The sequence below is a fragment of the Monodon monoceros genome, unplaced genomic scaffold, assembly GCF_005190385.1.
Source record: "Monodon monoceros isolate NGI ecotype Baffin Bay Population unplaced genomic scaffold, NGI_Narwhal_1 Super_Scaffold_18, whole genome shotgun sequence".
Lineage (NCBI taxonomy): Eukaryota > Metazoa > Chordata > Mammalia > Artiodactyla > Monodontidae > Monodon > Monodon monoceros.
Window position 1 is genome coordinate 106,578,764 of NW_021703774.1, and position 21,089 is coordinate 106,599,852.

Here is a 21,089-nt window from a genome sequence, read left to right on the forward strand (position 1 = left end):
CCCCAGCACGATGTCCATACATAAAGTTTAAGAGCCAAATGGAGGTTTGATCCAGAACTTGAGAGGTTGGAGTTGGAGACCCGGATTTGGGAGTCACAAGCATTAAGGTAGTTAATGCCCTGGAAAGGGATGGTCTGACTTGCAACTTTGTAACACCCTCTACAGATTGTTAGTAAGTGTTGCTGAAAGCTGGTATAATATGTTGGGAAACACCGGCGTTTAAGGGCCGTACAGAGCAAAGCAGGCATGGAAGGAGGCTGACAATAAGAATCCAGAGAGTTTGGAGGACCCCCAGAGTGGTGTGATGCAATACAAGAGAAGTTCCATCAAAGGAGGCTGTTCAGAGTGCGCTGGAATGAGGTTAAGCAGGAGAGGATTCACTCTGGGACTTGGTAAGTCCACTTACCCATAGAGGTGTTCCATGACGACTGAGGGAAGCACACTGAGAGTAATTTTATTTCGAGGAAGAGATGCAGCAGGATCAGAAAGAAATCCTGGTCTCTCTGGGCAAGGGCTTTAAGGTGGCGGTGAAAAGACAAAATTTTTAGCTTTTCTGTGCCTTTAATAAATTCTTACTGAATCTGAAAGTTTGGTTGGACCACTGCCTGAGGATCTGTCTCTTCTCAGGGGTCCTCAGAAAAGAGCATTAGAAACCTCTGATTGAGGACGTGCGCGGCCCCGCCTCCAGTCCTTCAGCCCGGCCGCAGTATCACGGCGCAGCCGCCAGGGGGTGCAGACTCCGGGCCCACCAGCGAGACTTGGGGCGGGGCCAACTGCGGGGCGGGCCCTGGCACGGCTTCCGGTTTCCGGCGGAGCCATAGATCGACGCGCGCAGCCGTCATGGCAGCGGAGGAGAAGGATCCTCTGAGCTATTTCGCGGCTTACGGGAGCAGCAGCTCAGGCTCCTCAGACGAGGAGGATAACAGCGAGCCGGAGGAAACAAGTCGTAAGGCCTCGGATCCGGCGAAGTCGGCGGGCGGCTGTGGGAACAAGGCGGAGAAGCGGCTGCCTGGACCCGACGAGCTGTTCCGGAGCGTGACTCGCCCGGCCTTTCTCTACAATCCGCTCAACAAACAGATCGACTGGGAGAGGCACGTCGTCAAGGCGCCAGAGGAGGTGAGGTCCCCGACCCCGTTTCCCGATCTAGGTCCCGACCTCCGCCCACTTCCTCCTGAGCCCCCTCCTGGGGACCAGCTGTCCGCCCCACACACGCAGTCACCCCCTGCGGGATGCCGCACCACCCTCTCCCACCTCCAACCCTGGGGAGCCCGGGCCCCCTCCCCCAGCCTGGTGGGTGTCAAACCGGATCCGCAGCCCCGCCCCCTTGTGAGGAGACCCAAACCTCCGCGCTCGGTGCCCTGACCCCGCGCGGCTAGGACTAACGGTGGTGACTCCCCCGCCCCCCTGCTGCAGCTTCTCCCCGAGACCCCTTCCCTTTGATGCCGAAGTGCCTGCGGTGCTGCCTCCAAGACAGTGTCTGCTGCAGCCTCCTGAAGGGGTCAGCCTTGGCGTAGTATCTCTGAGACTGGATTCTTCTTTGGTAACTAAAAGTTAATAGCTTTATTCGTATAGGGAACCCTTTGGCTTTTCACTTAACAGTAGTGTGATTTTGATGGAAAAATATGTCTTTAAACCTTAAAAAAGAAAAAAAAAAAGTCAGCCTGAAGAATAAACGAACGGCAGGGAGGTGCATGTGCCCATACCGATTATAGGAACCTCGGTTCGTCACAGTGTTTCTTAATGTGTTTGCTTAACAGCCTCCGAAGGAATTCAAAATATGGAAGTCAAACTATGTACCACCTCCGGAGACCTACTCTACTGAGAAGAAACCTCCCCCTCCAGAGTTGGATATGGCAATAAAATGGTCTAACATATATGAGGACAATGGTGATGATGCCCCACAGAATGCTAAGAAAGCTAGGCTTCTCCCAGAAGGGGAGGAGACAGTGGAATCAGGTAAGGAAAGTCAGACTCCAGTGGTAATGCGTTTTGGTCCCTGTGATGAGTTTTAAGAGAACGAGATGTTTAATGAATGAAACTTAAATCTAGTCAGTTAGCAAACTGATTGTGATGGTCTTTGGGTGTCTTTTGCTGTGTGTGTGTGTGTGTGTGTGTGTGTGTGTGTGTGTGTGTTGAACGTCTTTATTGGAGTATAATTGTTTTACAGTGGTGTGTTAGCTTCTGCTGTATAACAAAGTGAATCAGCTATACATATACATATATCCCCATATCTCTTCCCTCTTGCATCTCCCTCCCTCCCACCCTCCCTTTTAATGTGTTTTTGAGAAACGTCATAAAATATTCAGGATTTAAAGTGAAATCTTTGATGTCTCAACCAGTAGTATATTGATTTATGATGCCTTATTATTAAAGCAGCATGAGTTATTTCATGAACTCTTTGTTGTGACTGCAGTTGTGAAGTGCTGATGGCTTCATTTTATATTAAAGCAATTGTGCTTTACAGCCAAAATTAGTGTCACAAAATGGATTTAACTGAGTATTACTACATAGTAATTAACAATAGTAAGAAGATAATGACTTAGTTGTCTTGCCTTAGTTCATAATATCATAATTCCACCTTACAATTCCATTATTGTAAGTAATCACAGTAATCTCTGCTTCCATACTTTTACCCACTTACCCCCTTGCCTCACTTGCTTAAAACCCTTCACCAGCAGCAGAGTGAGCCCTCTTTGATAGGCCCTGCCTTTTTCTCCACCCTCATTTCAGATGGCTCCCTTGTAGAACTTTAAGATCTTAAAATTCAAAACTGAATAGACCATGCTATTTTATGGTTCCATGCCTTTTAATATATGTTTCACCTTAGTCGGGAATGTTTTTCCCTCCCTCTTTGGCTGGTAAACTCATTCATCCTTTAAAATCCAACTCTAAGAAAAAGAGAGTTGGTAATATCTAAATCTCAAATATTACCTTCCTCTAGTTAATTATTTGCTCCTCTGTACCCTGTATGTGCTAATGCTATTGATGGCACTTACCACCTTTTATGTGATTTTTTGTTCGTAAGTCTATCTGCTTTATGAAGATGAGTTCCTTAAACAGCAGGGTCCAGGTGTTATTTATGTTTGTAATACAGTTTGTAGTATATTGTGAGTATTCAGTGGATTATTGGACTAAATATTTTTGACTATCATTTTTATGAAAGAGTGTGCTGTTTTTGTTAAACAAATTTCTGATCTTCCCATAATACAACTGCTACTTATTTAGCTTGTTTTACAGCTGCAGAGAATTTTGTTTGTTTCAAGAGAAAGGGTAACAAACTGGTAGGAGTTCTTACTCCAATTTTTGTTTTTTTGCTTTGTGTTTTTTTAAGGAATAGGATATTTATTCAGATCTAAAGTGTCTCTTCACAAAATTAATGCTTGTTAATTGCAAATGGGAAAAAAATAGTAACTTCATTTTGGAGTTACTTCATTGTGGAGAAGCCTGGCAGACCCCATTTTAATCAAGCGATTAAAGTGATCATAAATAACAGGACAAATCAAAACTGAGTGTCACTTGAACACAGCATCACGTTGGTGATATTCCTGCCGAACACAAACACGCACAAATTGAGGGATGTTCCACAAAATAACTAGCTGAATCTTCAAAAGTATCAAGGTCATGAAAGTCAAAGAAAGATTGAGGAAACATTTTTGACTACAGGACACTAAAGAGATGTGACGATTAAATGCAATACACATTCTGAAGTGTATCCTTTTTTTGCTATAAAGGATATTACTCTTCAGTTTTGATTCTACCTGGCTTTCCCATTTCTTTCACTGACTTCCCAGTGTGAATTAGAAGTCACTAGTGAAGGTACCTCTTCAGTAAATGGCATCTTTTTGGACATGCCAAATGAAGTGGACATTAAAAATACCTCATATTTTATAGTATATTTATATAATTAATAAAAAACACTTTTGCATAAATTACATTTAATCCTTACAACACCTTGTGAAACCAGATAGGGAAGTGTCAGAATGAGAGCTTATGTGACTTGTCCAAGATCACAAAGCTAGAAAATGCTGAGCTCTAAAATAGTACCTTCACACAAGTTTTCTAATTTGTTACTCTTAGCAACCTAGTACAGAAGTGGTACATGATTCATTATTACTGTTTTGTAGACAAGAAGACAATCTCAGATTCAAGAATTGCCCAAATTCACACAGCTAGGAAGAGGCAGAATAGGAATTCAAATTCAGATCTTTAAATGGAAATGATGCCATATTAAACTGGGGTTTAGTCTCTTGATGTTTTGCAAGCGAGAGTGCTTGAGGAGTAGCTGTCCTGTGGGAAGAATGACAATAAGGCCACTAGAGTTGATATTCAATCTAGGGTGTCATAGGCTGGTGCTCTCCTATCTTTGTTCCTATGTGGAAAAGGTTTATATACCAGGACAAGTAAGTAGAAAGAATTATCTTTTTTTCCAGCTTGCCTTTTAAGTTCAGATAGCAGGAAATATGTGTGAGAGAATGCTGCTATTCCCATAGGTAATTTCTGACCTTTTGCTCATATGATGGTCCTCCATTAGAAAGTGGATGTTGGCAATATCAAAAAAGGACCCCAGTGCTCAGCCAACTTAAAGCTGGATCATAAGATTAAAAGATAATACTGAAATCTTCAATTTTGACTTTAATGTTGGTTGTTGAATGTAACTATCTTCTTTTTGTAATGAATACCTTTCTTCTTAGAAGTGATTTTTGCCATTTCAAACTCCATACTATGTTTACAGATCAATTTCCCAACATCTTTTTTTAACCCTTTTTTTTTTTTTTTTTTGCGGTATGCGAGCCTCTCACTGTTGTGGCCTCTCCCGTTGTGGAGCACAGGCCCCGGACACGCAGGCTCAGCGGCCATGGCTCACGGGCCCAGCCGCTCCGCGGCATGTGGGGTCTTCCTGGACCGGGGCATGAACCCGTGTCCCTGTCATTGGCAAGTGGACTCTGAACCACTGCACCACCAGGGAAGCCCAACCCCTTTTTTTTTTTTTAATTCATAAAATATCTTGTATTAGAAGCTCCACATTCTTTTTTGTTTTGTTTTGTTTTCAATAGGAGATGGAGCAATCTGCTCTTTTTTTTTTAATTAATTAGTTTGTTTATTTTTGGCTGCGCTGGGTCTTCGTTGCTGTGCTCAGGCTTTCTCCAGTTGCTGCGAGAGGGCTTCTCATTGCGTTGGCTTCTCTGGTTGCAGAGCACAGGCTCTAGGTGCACGGGCTTCAGTAGTTGTGGCTCGCGGGCTCTAGAGCGGGGAGGCTCAGTAGTTGTGGTGCACGGGCTTAGTTGCTCCGCGGCATGTGGGATCTTCCCGGACCAGGGCTTGAACCTGTGTCCCCTGCGTTGGCAAGCGGATTCTTTTTTGTTTTCTTGTTTTTCTTGTTTTTCTTTTTTTTTTTTTTTTTTTTTGTGATACGCGGGCCTCTCACTGTTGTGGCCTCTCCCATTGCGGAGCACAGGCTTCGGACGCGCAGGCTCAGCGGCCATGGCTCACGGGCCCAGCCGCTCTGCGGCATGTGGGATCCTCCCGGACTGGGGCACGAACCCGTGTCCCTGTCATTGGCAAGTGGACTCTCAACCACTGCACCACCAGGGAAGCCCCCGCAAGCGGATTCTTAACCACTGCGCCACCAGGGAAGTCACAGAAGCTCCACACTCTTAAATATAAATCTCATTTTTAGATTATCAAATTACTTTGTTTTTATTTTTCCTTCTCATTTTCTGCCCTTTGGCCTTTTTTGCCAGTTAACTCCTTCCAGGTAAGGAAGCTGGGAAAAATTCAAAACTTTTTAATCCTTACTACTTATCAACACTTGTTTAGTGGTTGTAAAATGTAGATGATTAAGGCTTAGATATTTATTGTAGCTTAATTAACATGTAATTAATCTTGAAGGTCTAACTAAAGTAGCTAATGCTCTTTTTTTAAGAATTTAGAACCTTAGTTTCTATTAATAATTTAAGCTTGTTTACCTGAAGTGACATGAATTCCATAATATAAAAATTGTTTCCTTACAAGTGCATCTGTAGTATACGGCACAGAGTAAGAAGCTCAGTAAAGTTGATGATCGAACATTTCACGATTTTTTTTTTTTTAAGACAATGCCTTGTTATATCACTAGATGGCATTAGCTCTTCTGTTCAGTGACTGGTAGGAAGTTATTTTTCCAACCTCAGTAGTTTGTGTTTTTATTGTTATTCAGTAAATGAACTTGTAATAAGTGACAGATTAAAAGCAGAAGTGTCTCAGGATGGTCTTTTTAATATATGTTAACACTGCATTTTCTAGTAGAGTTAGAAAGTAATTTCAATTTTTATATTACTACTGAAAATAGTCTCAAAAGTCAAGCATGATGATAATTAAGCACCAATTAAAAAACAAAGGCCTTGGCTTGTTTAAACTGTATGCCTTATCAGTTGGTTTGTAGAACAAGTATTTTTTTTGTATACATGATAAACTAATGATTAAAACTTTGCTTTGTAAATTCCTGGGATGATTTGTTGATCTGAATTGTATTTTATCATACTGGGTACATAAATCTGTAGTGCTCTATTAAATATATGAATAACATCACTATGCTGTGTTTCAAGATGCATTACCTGCTGTTGATACCAATTATTGTCCACATCAACAAAGGAAATATTCTGAGTCTGGTAGTTAGCAGAAGGGAATTGAAGGCTTAAGGTTTTAAGTTTATTTTTCCCATAATGAGTTCGTGATCTGAAAAACAAAACAGATGAACAAACAAAACAAAACAAATAGGCTCATTGATAACAGAGAACAAACTGGTGGTTGCTAGAGGGGAAGGAGTTGGGGGGACAGGTGAAGTAGGTGAAGGGGTTTAAGAGGAACAGAATTCCAGCTATACAATAAGTAAGGCACAGGGATGTAATATACAGCATAGAGAATATAGTCAATAAGATTGTGATAACTTTGTATGGTGACAGATGGTAACTAGACTTATTGTGGTGATTATTCCATAATATATAAAAATACCGAATCACTATGTTTATACACCTGAAACTTAATATTGTGTGTCAATTATAATCCAATAAAAAAAAGAATAGGACAGAGCTCCCCAGTCTCTATCAGAAGAATATCAAGAAATAACATGTAAAAAATGACTGTAAAGTCCTTTTGCAATGTGAAATGTTAAGTAATAACAATAGAATTGACATTGTTTGTTTTTTTGACTGTTAATAAAAGGGACGTTGAAATGAGAAAAAAAAGTTTATGTTCTGATATCAATGGCTTCCCAAATTTTTTAATATGAAGTCCCCTTTCAACATCAAAATATTTTATACGCCACCACATGGTAGTTATTGAACTTTGAGTATCTGTTGATCGAGAAAATAAAGTACAATGAATTCAGTAATGTGCTTAAAATAAATTTGTATTTTATAAATCATAACATCTTCTACATGTTATGTATTCCATCTACATGGAGTTCTTAAAATAATGCCATGCGTTTGTCCAGAGAGATGGGGATTAGCAGCTGTTCTGTGCTACCCGGTGTTTTGTTGAAACATGTAGTTGGATTGTTTTAATTGAACAAAAGGGCCCATTGTTTCAGGTTTTACAATCTTTTTATTTATTAATTGGAAATTTTCTGTGAGTACAGATACTAATAATATTTTAGAAAAGTGTAAAGGACATGGTTTTAATTTGAGGTTCTTCTCCCCTCCCCCCCCAAATTTTCCATAATATGAAGGCAGGGAAGAAGTCTGTTTTTCTCTTGCCATTGGAATACTCTGACCATCCTAGGAGGGGGAGAATGTAGAACTACCTACATAGGACAAAACTGAAAATACAGTTTCAGTGAGACATCTACTTGTGAGAGCCTTTTTAACTTCAAAATGCATGTGTGGGGCTGGGGGTGGGGAGATGAGATGGGGGGAGGTGTTTGTGGGGGACGGAAAGCAGATTGCACATAATGTCATGGTTAAATTGACATCTTTTTTTGTAAAAAAAAAAAAAACGGTATGTGTTCCATTCTTAACATGTAGATTATATATTTAAATATCCACCATGTATATACTGTAGAATATTTGAGAATAGCTTTATCAGAACAAATTTTGATTTTCTCATTTTAAGCTACCTTAATATAGCACTAAAAGATCACTGTTATATATTATATATTTTGTATAACATTACAGTTGAAAAAATTCCTTATTTTTACTTGCAATTTAAAATCAGAGTTCTGAAAGTTATTTTTGTGTTTTTTATTGGAAAACTTTGAAAGAAACATTAGTTGAGGATAATGATTTTGGTATAGAGTCAATGAAATTTTAATGCTTAACATTTTTTTAATATTACTGATTGAAACTCTTCCTTTCCTATTTAAAGATGATGAAAAAGAAGAGCATACTTCTAAAAAGCGCAGAATAGAACCGGGAGAACCAACAAAGAAGAAAAAATAGAAAATAAATGACAAGAATTTTTGGACTGTGAAACTTTGTTGAAATGAATTTTTTTGGCAGATTAAATTGATACTGTAAATTATTATGAAACAACATCTCCATGAAAGTATATGTTAATTAACTAATGAGTTTTGGTGCAGGAACCTTCCACTGTAGAATTCATTTTTTATTTAAAACTTATATGTATTTAAAAATCAAACGGTGACTTGTGATTGTGAAATTGACAACACTTGGAAGCATTCTTGCTACCACAGAATTGGTGACATGCTTTGAGTTTCATCCCATGTTGACATGCCAATGTTCTATGAACCTTTTATAAAGGAGTATATTTTTAAAGTAAATATATTGTACTGTGAACTTGTAGGGTGCTTTTCAGCAGTGTTTGTACAGTGTAAATAGATCATGGAAATAAAATTACCAATATTACTATTACTGCATAACATTAACATTTGAATATTTGTGACAAGTACCCTCTTTGCCATGTGACATTCTGTTAGTGGGTATTACCATTTAGGGAGTGCCTCCTGTGTTCCAAGTGCTTTGTGCATATATTATCTCTGATCCTCAGCCTAATAAAGCAGGTATTAATAGCCTCATTTTATAATAGAGATTAATTTATCCACGGTTACACAGCTAATGAGCAATGAATTTGAGATTTAACTCAGGACACTTGAACTCCAAAAATATCACACTAAACCACCTCTCAGCCAATCAGAATTTAGTCATCTTCGCTCAGGGGGAAATTCCTCTAACCTCCTTCTTTCTGTAATGATCCATACGGCCTGAAGACCGTTAAAAACATTACTGAAGGGCTTCCCTCGTGGTGCAGTGGTTGAGGGTCCGCCTGCCGATGCAGGGGACACAGGTTCGTGCCCCGGTCCGGGAAGATCCCACATGCCGCGGAGCGGCTGGGCTGATGAGCCATGGCCGCTGGGCCTGTGCGTCCGGAACCTGTGCTCCGCAAGGGAAGAGGCCACAACAGTGAGAGGCCCACGTACCGCAAAAAAAAAAAAATTACTGAAATAAAAGTCATATTTTAGGAACTGTAGTTGCCATCTCTTCCAGGTAGTCTTCTGTGGTAATCAGTAGAGATCTTCTCCCCTGATTATATTACTGCACTTATCATATATGCCTTATATTATGATCATTGATTTCCCTGTTAAATAGTAAGCTTGCCAAAGATAAGGATCTTCTACAAAGATTTGCTAGATGTAGCAAATGAAATTACGGGATATCCAGTTAAATTTGAATTTTAGATAAACAACAAATGATGTTTTAGTATATGTGATATTTGAGAAATACTTATAGTAAAAATTTATTTATCTGAAATTCAAATGTAACTGAGCATCTTATATTTTGTCTGGCAACCCTACGCCTATGTGTTTTCTCTATCCAGCTCCTGTTTTAATGCTTTGCATATAGTAATAAAATCAACAAGGGGTATTTAGGAAGATTGTAATCTTAGATTTGACTTCTGCAGTCCAAAATGCAGTGAAGTTATTTGTAACATTTTGAAAGATAAAAAAGAGCGGTTATATACTGCGTCAGTCTTTCCATGATTCTTACATGCCTTTAAGAGACAAGAGTTAATTATAGGACATTATTCAGTTTTTTAAAATCCCCAGTCTGATTGTTTTCCCCATGCTGGAAACCAACATTTTAAAAACTATAAAATTTGTTGAGAACATGAATCAAGTAGATTTAAGTTTTTAAAAGTCATTAAAAGTGTACCAGTCATAGTGTTTTGTGGATTGAGGAAGGGACATGAGTATGATGGCTTCCACTGTATCTTCAACTTACAAATGCAGTTCTGCAGCTGCTTATCCTCTAGGTTTACAAGCATCTGCATCCCAAAGTTGAAATAATTGATAAGAAACTTTTTAAGGCTGAAATCTTTGTACATGAATAATTGGGAGGGCAGTGGTATCATGTACTAGGGAGTGGCATCAACTGGTAAAGCATGAGTCCAATGTGACCAAAATGGAAATATGAGGTTGTGATTCCCAAATCTGGAAAAATCTATAGTCTGGATGAATGTATTGGTGGAACAGATACCTCGGAAGTTACTGAAATATTACAAGATTTAAAAAACTAGCATGAAAATGAACCTCATACAAGAAAAAAAACACCAGCAAGCCACTGTCTGAAAATCTTTTTAACCTCTTTTTATCACTCATTGTTTCAACTCCTATCTTGTATCAATCAGTTTGTGACAGAGAACAAAAGATCACTAGATCGGTCTCTAGTGGTGCTTTGAGCCTCTTCTAGAAGGTAGCAGAACTGGGAAGGGGAGAAACAAAATACCACTTTTCTTTGGAGGGGGTAAATATTCTGATATTTTAAACAGGAAAGATAGTTGCTACACTTGTGAGATTATTAAGCAACTGCTGGAAGATGTGCACCTATGTGAGTACAGGTCAAGCCAGTTTTAGGAGTGGGAGAGAGAATTTAGGAAGAAGGAGGCTAAATATTTTGGGGCAGTCTGACTCAGCCATTTGTATCTCGGGTTTCTTTCCAAAGTATGGCCAAGTAACAGAAGGGGAAATGAACTTGCTTATGGATTGCTTCACCTTCTGCAGAAATATCCCTGGTTGGAAAATGGACTTTCATGTCACTCTACATCTATCACCACATTAGAGAATGGATTTTTTTCTCCCCTTCAGAGATGTCCTGGGAACATATGTAAGTGTCCATGTGGGTACTGTAGATAAGGCGCTGTTTGGTTCAGGTAGTGAAAACCCAGTAGAGAAGGATCTTCTAAAAATCCATGAAGATTCGGAAAATCCTCTATCCAAGTTACTTCCTTTTTAGAGAATCAAGTCACTTGATATTTCTGATTGTTTCCTCATCTTTAAGATAAGGAAGTTAGGTCGCATCAGGCATGAAGGACTTCTTTTGCGCAAAGACAAAATTTGAGAAAAGAACTAAGCATTCGTGGGCCATATTTTAAAATTCAAAGTATAAATAACTTTATAGAGTTTTATGGAAAACTGGAATCAAAGAACATTACTGAGAAAATTTACCCTGCTTTGTAGCCATTAAGATACTAATATTGGGCTTCCCTGGTGGCGCAGTGGTTCAGAGTCCACCTGCCGATGTAGGGGACACGGGTTCGTGCCCCAGTCCGGGAAGATCCCACATGCCGCGGAGCGGCTGGGCCCGTAAGCCATGGCCTCTGAGCCTGCGCGTCCGGAGCCTGTGCTCCACAATGGGAGAAACCACAACAGTGAGAGGCCCGCATACCGCCAAAAAAAAAAAAAAAAGAAATAAAAGATACTAATATTACTTGGACTTGCTTCTAATCTTAACCCTTAATGCTGTGTAGTGCTTTTGAATTGACAGAGTTCAATCATATAGTAGTATTTTATTTGCCAAAAACCTAATGGGGTAGGTTTTATCATTTCCAAATTAGAGAATGGAAAATAGACCCAGCAAGATGAAGCAATACACAGATACACCAAGCTCTGAGCTTCAGAGCTCAGGCTAGAATCTGCATCCCATTCCATGCAAAATTTATGGAGAACCTGTTGGGTGCAAGACATTATGATAAGAACAAAGGACTCATCTTCATTTTGGCAAAATCACATTGGCGGCCATGAGGAGGATGTATATGTAGGTTACTAGTCGAGTCAGAAAGACTGGTTGCTGTAGTCTAAATAGAGTGATTAGTGTCTGAGTGAACTAAGGCATTGGAGAAGAGACACTGATTGGAGAAACGGATAGTGCTTGGTTGGATATAATGGCTGAGAATGAGGTTTCCTTTTATTGCAAACTATGTACTTTTAATTAAAATATGAATGTAGCAATGCAGGTTTGGACATGACCTACATGTAAAACATATTGCCATACCATTCAGTTAGAAACAAAGCCCCACTGGGGATATTTGAAAAATGTAATTATTTTTATAGGTATCTGAGTGAACCCAGCAACTTTGATAAGTTAAAAACGGTGACATGTAAATCCACATTGGGCTTTAAAACATATCGTTGGTGGTTTTTTGGATTTTAGAGTTTCATATCCGTAGTGAACTGCTTTCACATCTCCATCATCACTTAGTGCAGAAGTTCAGACATTCCAACAAAAAGGCGTTATGCTCCCAGCAAATGTTTTGAACTTTGCATAGCATTCTGAAGTTCTCTCTCTTCATCTCCCTCTACACAGTTTTCCTAATTTGAGGTATCGCATTTGCATTTTAATGCAAAAAGAGAGAGAGAGAGATAACAAGAAGCATTTGTATGGACAGTCCGAAGAGGCGGGATTTTGCCTGTTTTGTTCATTGACTACAACAGTGCCAGCACATAGTAGCACTCAATATAACTGCGAAGTGTTGATGGTAAGAATTCCTCACCCGGGCTTATGGGTGATCCTCTTGAGGCTTTTCAGTTGTATGGGCCAATAAATCTTGAGAATTTAAACCAGTTTAAGTGTTGTGTCATTTTCCGTCAAAAACATCCTAATTGATGTGAAACTCTTTTCCCCTTTGGTTTCTTCCAGGGTCCCGTGTTCTCCTGGTTCTCTTTATTTCCTCTCTCTGGCCCCCTCTCTTCCAACTGCCCTCAGATGCCACTGTACCCTACGTTGTTCTCTTCTCTACACCGGTTCTTGACAGTGTCAACCAAGTTCATGGCTACCACAATCAGTAACCCTGATGGTTCCCTGCACTGTATGCTTACCAAAATGCTCTGTAAAGCCCCAAATTTATGCATCCGATTGTACACTTCTGCTTGGGTCTCAAAGTCCCCTCACATACTGTATGTCCAAAACCAAACACATCGAGTCAAAACCCACACCACCTCCTATAATTTGTTTCTGGTTAATGGCATCACAGTCAACCCAGAAACCTGCCTTCTGCCTTACTTCCTTCCCATCATGTGGGTTTGGTCAGTAAATCCTGAGGCTTCTCTCCCCTCATTCTGACACACTTCTTAATCCAGCTCTAATGAATTATTTACAGTTCCCCAGATACACCATCGAGTTTAATCATTCTGTGCCTTCACTTTTACCATCTGCTTGGCCTGGCCCTTCTCCATCTGCTTAGTGAACCTCCCTTTTTCCCTCCAAGAAGCAGTTCAAGTATTCCCTCCTTTATTCACCTTGTTCTATTTATCTCTGTATCTGCACCTGAAAGTTGGTCTTCCCTATGCTCAGTACTAAACAAATAGCCAACATTTATTGAGTACTTACTATGTGCCAGGCATTGTTCTCGCGCTTTCCATGTATTAACTCATTTAATTTGATGAGGTAGGTGCTAGTGCTACTTTTCAGGGGAGAAAACACGTACAGAAAGGTTAAGTGATTTGCTCAAGGTGGGAGAGCTGGGAAAGGCAGGCCGTCTGGCTCCAGGTTCCTTCCTCACTGCCCTGGAGTCACTAGATTGGTGTGTATTTGACTCAAGGACTCTTCTTAGCCCTAGAAGGCACTCAGAATACAAATACTTGGAGAATTAATGACTACAAAACCAGTTCACTAACTGGAGGCCCAGCATTTGTTTAATACACCAGAAACATCTTTCAGATGGATCAGATTAATGTAAAAGGAAAGTCAGTGCATAAATGTTTTAAGAAGACCGATGGCTATTTCAGTGATTTAGTAGCTTATTTATCACATAGTTGGAGTGTTTTTGTTTTTGTTTTTGTTTGCGGTACGCGGGCCTCTCACTGTTGTGGCCTCTCCCGTTGTGGAGCACAGGCTTCGGACGCGCAGGCTCAGCGGCCATGGCTCACGGGCCCAGCCTCTCCACGGCATGTGGGATCTTCCTGGACTGGGGCACGAACCCGCGTCCCCCGCATCGGCAGGCGGCTTCTCAACCACTGGGCCACTAGGGAAGCCCTCAGTCTACTATTTTTTAGCAAAGCAAGATAGCTTTAAGCCACAAATTGTGCCTCAAATTTCATTGTTTTCTCTAACATTTCAAATTATGGCTTGAGTTTAGAGTCATAGCACCAGGGCATGGGAAGGCCTCCAGAGGTCCTCTGGTACAGCCTTCCCAGAACATAGGAATGTCTCCTCTGTGATCGTTCCTCTCTTTTCTAGGCTCACAGGCAAGCCCACGAAATGAGAGGTTTACAGGCTGGATTTGAAAAGTCATTTCCTGTACGTCTGTAATATTTGGTACCCGGGGTCTGGAACTCATCCTGTTCCTTTCCCTGTGTTTACCATTTTCTGAAAAAAGGAGAAGAAACAGAGGATTTGGCGCATATCATTGAAGTAGAAGTGCAGCTCTATTCCTGGCATAATTACCTGTCTCCATTTCTAAATGGGACCAAATTCTAGCAAACTTCCCCAGCTGACTGTGGAGTTTAAATTTAGAATTCCTGAGAAAAACTGCAATGAAATAACAAAACAATCACTTCCAACTAAGGAAGTGACTTGTCTGCCAGCAAAGCTATAAGCAAGCCAACTCAGAAATAACACCCACACCAGGGGGATTTTTTAAGACCCTGGTGCTAGTTTTTGCTAGTTTTCAATCTGGAGACCCACACGCACACAGAGTCATTGGAACCTTCTCTTTTTTGCCATGTTCTGCCTTCAGGCCTCCCCCTCCAGTCCTCTCCTTAACTACAAAAAGTGGCCTAAAAGAAGTAGCACAGCAGTAAAATTTCTTCCGTAACATCTGGAATCCATATGTCAAATCCATAAGGCATAAACTCTTCATTGTTTTTCTTTTAATTTAGGCTTAATTACTTGAGCTCCAAATCCCCCTGCCCCGCCTCCCTCCATACCAAACTAATTAGAGCAATTATCTGAGCCATCCTGGGCTACAGATCTGTTAAAGCCTGTTATTGAGGTTAACAAATGAGAGGGCTAATTTCTCTAGACTGCTCCATAGTTGTCAAGGAAAGATAATAAGCCCTTACATTTGTAGGGTGCTTTTGCGTTTTCAAGGTCTTTTTTCTGTACACCAAGCTGCCACCCAGGAGAAGGGTTTACTTTGGGGGTTCCAGACTGTCCGGAACCCTTGAGGTAAGTGAATTAATTCTGAACTGAAGCACTTGGAATTCACTGCTACAACATGAAAGAGGCTCCCCCGGCCTTGCTGCTTCGACTGTAAAAAAAAAAAAAAAAAAAGGTTTTGATGCTTTTTTAAAGAAATAGGATTGCCAGGTAGTACCTCTGGCACCAAGTTAGAAATGTTGACTTCAAACCTTAGACAGTAAGTGGCTTTTTTTTAGATAATTTGACCAGGGCTCTGAGTATTTTTAACTTATTTAGAAGTTGCTGAATTCATCTGGTTGCTTTGGCTAATTATGAGCTGCTTAGGTTTTTCTATTCTTTTTCCACTTTTGTTTCCACTGTAACAGTAGCAAAGCTATCCTATATCAGTCTTGCTAGGTAGCTAAACTAAATTTCCTAATTTAATCTTTTGCCCTGAAGGTTTTTTTTAGATCACCCAGCCTAGTATTAATTTTTTTCTTTTTTAAGCTCAGGAGAATTAGTTGAAGGAGGATTAGATTTTCTTAGCATTTACCATGATTTCAACTAATTTTTCCAACAAGGATTTGTGAAAATGTGATAAACAATGATGGAGAACAGATTTTATTTTTAATGTTCTAAGAGAAATTACAACTTTATTGCACTAAATTTTGAGAATGTGTTGCCTGTACAAGAGTTTAAATTGGAAAATAGATTTTCAATTGCCTCACATAAGTGCCAAAAGTAAGGAAAAAAAGTCCATATGTTTCATAAGCACAGAAAACAAAAACTTTTAAGCTTTTTTTTACTACAAATATATTTAGTCTTTTCAAGGACAGGAACAATGTTTACACCAAAAATACAATAACAATTCATTATATTTATCACATTGTTTTAATTCATTCTCATAACATATTATACATTATTATAAATTCTATTATAAATTCTATATAATAGTAATGTTCATTTAAAATTTTTCTGATTATGAAAATGATACATGCTCATTGTAGAAGTTCTGGAAAAAATAAAAGAGAAATCATTTTAGTAGTGAAATCCAGTTAACATTTTGATATACAATATTTTCTTAGAGTTTTTTCCTATGCATATGTGTACATATTCTACACAATATAGATATTTCATATTTTACTTAACATTAAGCATCAATTCCATTAAGAATTCCTCAAAAACCTAATTTTTATTTTATTTATCTTTATTTATTGTTATTATAACAATATCATGTCCATATTTTTCAGCACTATAAATAACGCTAAGATGAACATCTTTGTAATTAAGTATTTGGTTGTAGTATTTGACTGTAGAACTACTTTTGTGAGTAAGAACTCAAGATGGAGTCATATGTAAAGTTATCCAGTTTGCTTGACTTAATGTTCCTAACCTCTTTTTTTTCTGTTATCATTATTGCTTTATTTTTTTCATTGTTTTTTTTAATTTATTTTACTGAGGTATAGTTGATCTACAATGTTGTGTTAATTCCTGCTGTATAGCAAAGTGATTCAGTTATACATATATATACATTCTTTTTCATATTCTTTTCCATTATGATTTATCACAGGGTATTGAATATAATTCCCTATGCTATACAGTAGGACCTTGTTGTTTATCCATTTTATATACAGTAGTTTATATCTGCTAATCCCAAACTCCCAATCCATCCCTCCCCCACTGTGCTCCTAAACTCTTGAGACCACATTTAAACAAGAGTTTTCAAAATTTTTGTACATCTCCTTGAAAGTCCTAAATGTTAAGTCCCTTGCCAGAAGCCCGCTTTTTATAATAGCAATTTGGTATTTCTAATACATCCTCTTTTTAGGTGCTCTGAAAAACCACGTTTCCTTTTAGAATGCTCCAAAAAACTGTTCAGATTTTAAAAAGCCACTTACCAGTGCTCAAACTGAGAACCTGGTTATTTTGCCTTCAGCAAAAGGAATTGGTGGCCACACGAATTAAAACAAATTTGGGGGACTTCTCTGGTGGCGCAATGGTTAAGAATCCGCCTGCCAATGCGGTTCGAGCCCTGGTCCGGGAAGATCCCACATGCCGCGGAGCAACCAAGCCCGTGTGCCACAACTACTGAGCCTGCACTCTAGAGTCCGTGAGCCACAACTACTGAAGCCCGCGCGCCTAGGGCCCATGCTCTGCAACAAGAGAGGCCACCGCAATGAGAAGCCCGCGCACCGAAACGAAGAGTAGCCCCCGCTCGCCGCAACTAGAGAAAGCCAGCACACAGCAACGAAGACCCAATGCAGCTAAAAATAAATAAATAAATAAATAATAAATTAAAAAAAACAAAAACAAATTTGGAAGTGAAAAGAGGACTGAGGGAAAAAAATAAAGCAGACTCAGCTTTTCTCCCCCACTTCTGCATTATTGACAATATTAATGCAATTAACAGAGAAAAACCTTGGGTGGAGCCAGAAGGTACTGAAGAAATACCCTCTGGTTTCACGGCCAGGCTTCTCAGATTCCCCACAGCAGCTGGCCTGCCCCACTGCAGGAGGCACCCGGAGCCAACCAACTAAGGGAGAGTGCCAGGGAGCATCTCCCAAAAAAAGGGGCAGAAAGAAAATGCCTCCTTATCGTGACTTGTGGAATTGGGGAAATTCCACAATGGGAGCTCCCAGTAAAGCTTTACCAGAGGGTTAAACAGCAGACTCCCAAGAGAGGAGCTCCCTGGGAGAAGTAACCTTATCCTGCCTCTCATCTTGTCACTTAATCACACTTACATTGTTACCTCACTGCTGGCATATCTTATCTTCTTAACTGGATTAGGGGCTGCTGCAAAGCCAGCAGGGCCTTACACTTCTTGTGGGGCAAATTCAAAGATCCGGCACAAAGCAATAAATTTAGAAATTGTTCAATGAGTAATTGAATAAAAAAGAAACTCTTAGCATCTCAGAGCAAATGAGTTTTCAGGGCTTTTCCTGCCAGCCTATTTTCGATGGGGGACTGAGCAAAGCAGCCAAGGGAAAAGAGGACTAGTACAGAGCAGGTTACCAAGGTCCTTATTTCCCTGGGCTGGCCCTGAGGGAAGCTCACCAAGTCCACATTCTGATTCCTGTGTCTCAGTTAATCCAAGTATTAACAACCTTCAATTAACTGAGATCCTCACCCCCACTTCCTCAATTTTTAGAAAAAAAAAATAGTAAGAAAACAATAGAAATTTTTTATTTTATAAAACAACTAAAACCACTTTTCAGAGTTGGCCGTTGACTAGGTATAAATACAACCCAACCTCCTAAACAAGAAGTGTGTTCCAAGAAAACTACTTGCATGTGCTCTCAAAAAAAAAAGAGCTCCATTGACAAAGTCTATCATTCTTCTCTCCTAGAGATTCACCCTGAACCTGACAGTTACAAAGCCTCTGAGGGGCCATTCAATGAAGAACCCTCTTCACCTTCTTGGCCCGAGTGCCTCAAACTTATTTGAGCGCAGAACTCTTTTGAGGACAGCTGGTAAATTTTGCAGAATAAGCTTGAAGACATGCTGCTCTCCACCATGTGGAATGACAATACTCATTTGGGTTTACCCTGGTGAGGAGGTCCAGTGGGGGCAGGGATGGGGGTTGATCATTGATTACTCAAGGGGTCAGTAGCTTCAGTAGAGTCTATTTCTAAATTAATTTTCAACACAGTTGTTGAATCTAAAAGATATTTTTAAGATAAACGCAAACTAATACTACTAGGAGATATTATTTCTCACCAACTGGATTGGAAAAATTCCACTTGACAACACACTCTGTTAATAAGACCACAGAGACACAGCATGCTCATACAACACAGGTGATAGGGTACAATGATCCAAGCTCTATGGAGAGCAATTTTGCAAAATCTATAGAAATTACAAATACATTTACTGATTGACCCTGAAATCTCACTTCTGGAAATGATCCTGTAGATATGCCTACACATGTGCAATATGATATATATATATATATATATCATATGTAATATGTACATGATATCCATGACTATTTATTGAAACATTGTTTATAATAGCAAAATACTGGAAGTAAATTAGTGTCATAGGGGTCTGGTTAAATACCTATGATTTATCCACTCAGTGGTATAGTATGCAGTGGGAAAAAATAAGGATAGTAAAGAAGCTCTTTGTATAGATATGGAAAGATATCCAGGATACACTGTAAAATTTGAGAAAGGAAGTTGCAGAAGGTATATATACTATCCTACTTTTTACTTTCTGTGTAAGAAAGGGAAGGTTAAGAATATCTATTCACCAAACAATGGAATATTATTCAGTGCTAAAAAGAAATGAGCCATGAAAAGACATGGAACAAACTTAAGTGCTTATTACTAAATGAAAGAAGCCAATCTGAAAATAACTGTATGATTCCAACTATATTACATTCTGGAAAAAGCAAAACTATGGGAACAATGAAAAGATCAATGATTGCCAGGAGTTGGTGTGAATGGAAAGGATGAATAGAGAACAGAGGATTTTTAGGGCAGTGAAAATACTTTGTATGATACTGTAATGATGGATACACATCATTTTACATTTGTCCAAATCCATAGTATGTACAATAGCGAGAGTGAACTGTAATGTGAACTGTGGATTCTGGGTGATTATGATGTGTCATTGTAGGTTCATCAGTTGTTACAAATGCACCCCTCTGGTAGGGGATGTTGATAATGGGGGAGGCTATGCATGTGGTGGGGCACGGGGTCCAAGAGAAATCTATGTACCTTTTTCTCAATTTTACTGTGAACCTAAAATTTCTGTTTAAAAAAAAGTCTTGAAAAAAAGAACATATATTCATATTTACCTGTGTTAGTATAAGGTAATACTAATCCTGTAAAGTAGTCACCTATAAGAGGGCAAGGAAAGTTTGGGGTAGACAGTGACAATGTTGAACTTTACCTGAGCCCTGTGTTCCAGCAACCAGCAAAGGACTGCCCTCCTGTCTGAAATAAGGCCCATCTTCATCCTTCCTTGGAACACCCATGAGATTCCTGTGGATGACTCCTTGTTTACCAGCCACCTTCCTTTTCTTTGAGACATTCCTCATTAATGAACATTCTCTCTATCGTAATAGCCAGAATGAAGTCTTTAATTGTCCACTGCATTTTCACAATAGGCATGGAGATAGAGGTGGGAGAGTTCTCTGGGTAAATCTTTTTCTATCATTTAGATTTTCAAACAATGTGACTGCATCACCTGCTTTTTAAATTTTTAATTTAATTAAAAGTACAAAACAAGCAAAAGATATTTCTGATTAACTAATGGCTAAATTGAAAGTTCCATTAACCAGCCTCTTTCAGTCTCAGCATCCCAGTGAGTAATTTCAGGATAGAAGCATGTCACACTTTTCAGTCTTTTCTACTGACTGATGAAGTGCTGGCTCTCTAATACTTTCCCAGCTTTCCTCCCTCATAAGTACACTCAGTAATGACAGCAGTGGAGAGAAAGGGAAAAGGCAGGGAGCAGTTTTGTCCTCTGATGTATACTTTTTTAATGCCTGGCTGATGAAATTCCCTACTTTGAGCCCATCATCTCTCCTCCTACTGCAAAAACAAAGGAATGTCATTTTCTCTTCTCATCCTCCACACGTCCCTGCCCTTTGGGTCTTCTTTATCTTTCCCTGTGAGTTGTCATTAACATTTTGGAGGCCTGAGCCTCCCTGTAACTCATGCATGCTCACTCCCCTGTCCCTGCTGGCCGGAGTGGGATGTGGTGCCCGGCTTTGCTGACGAGCCCTGGGAGCAGGCACAGGAGTGGAAGGAA

General features: G+C 39.6%; 1 protein-coding gene across 1 annotated transcript; it reads left to right on the forward strand.

The window, feature by feature from the left end:
• Positions 1–369: 369 nt before the first annotated feature.
• CUNH1orf52 (chromosome unknown C1orf52 homolog) lies at positions 370–8,841 on the forward strand. Its single transcript, XM_029229879.1, has 3 exons — positions 370–1,116; positions 1,758–1,956; positions 8,341–8,841. Exons 1-3 carry the CDS (start codon positions 841–843, stop codon positions 8,412–8,414), a joined length of 549 nt encoding a protein of 182 aa, XP_029085712.1. The 5' UTR covers positions 370–840; the 3' UTR covers positions 8,415–8,841.
• Positions 8,842–21,089: the final 12,248 nt, after the last annotated feature.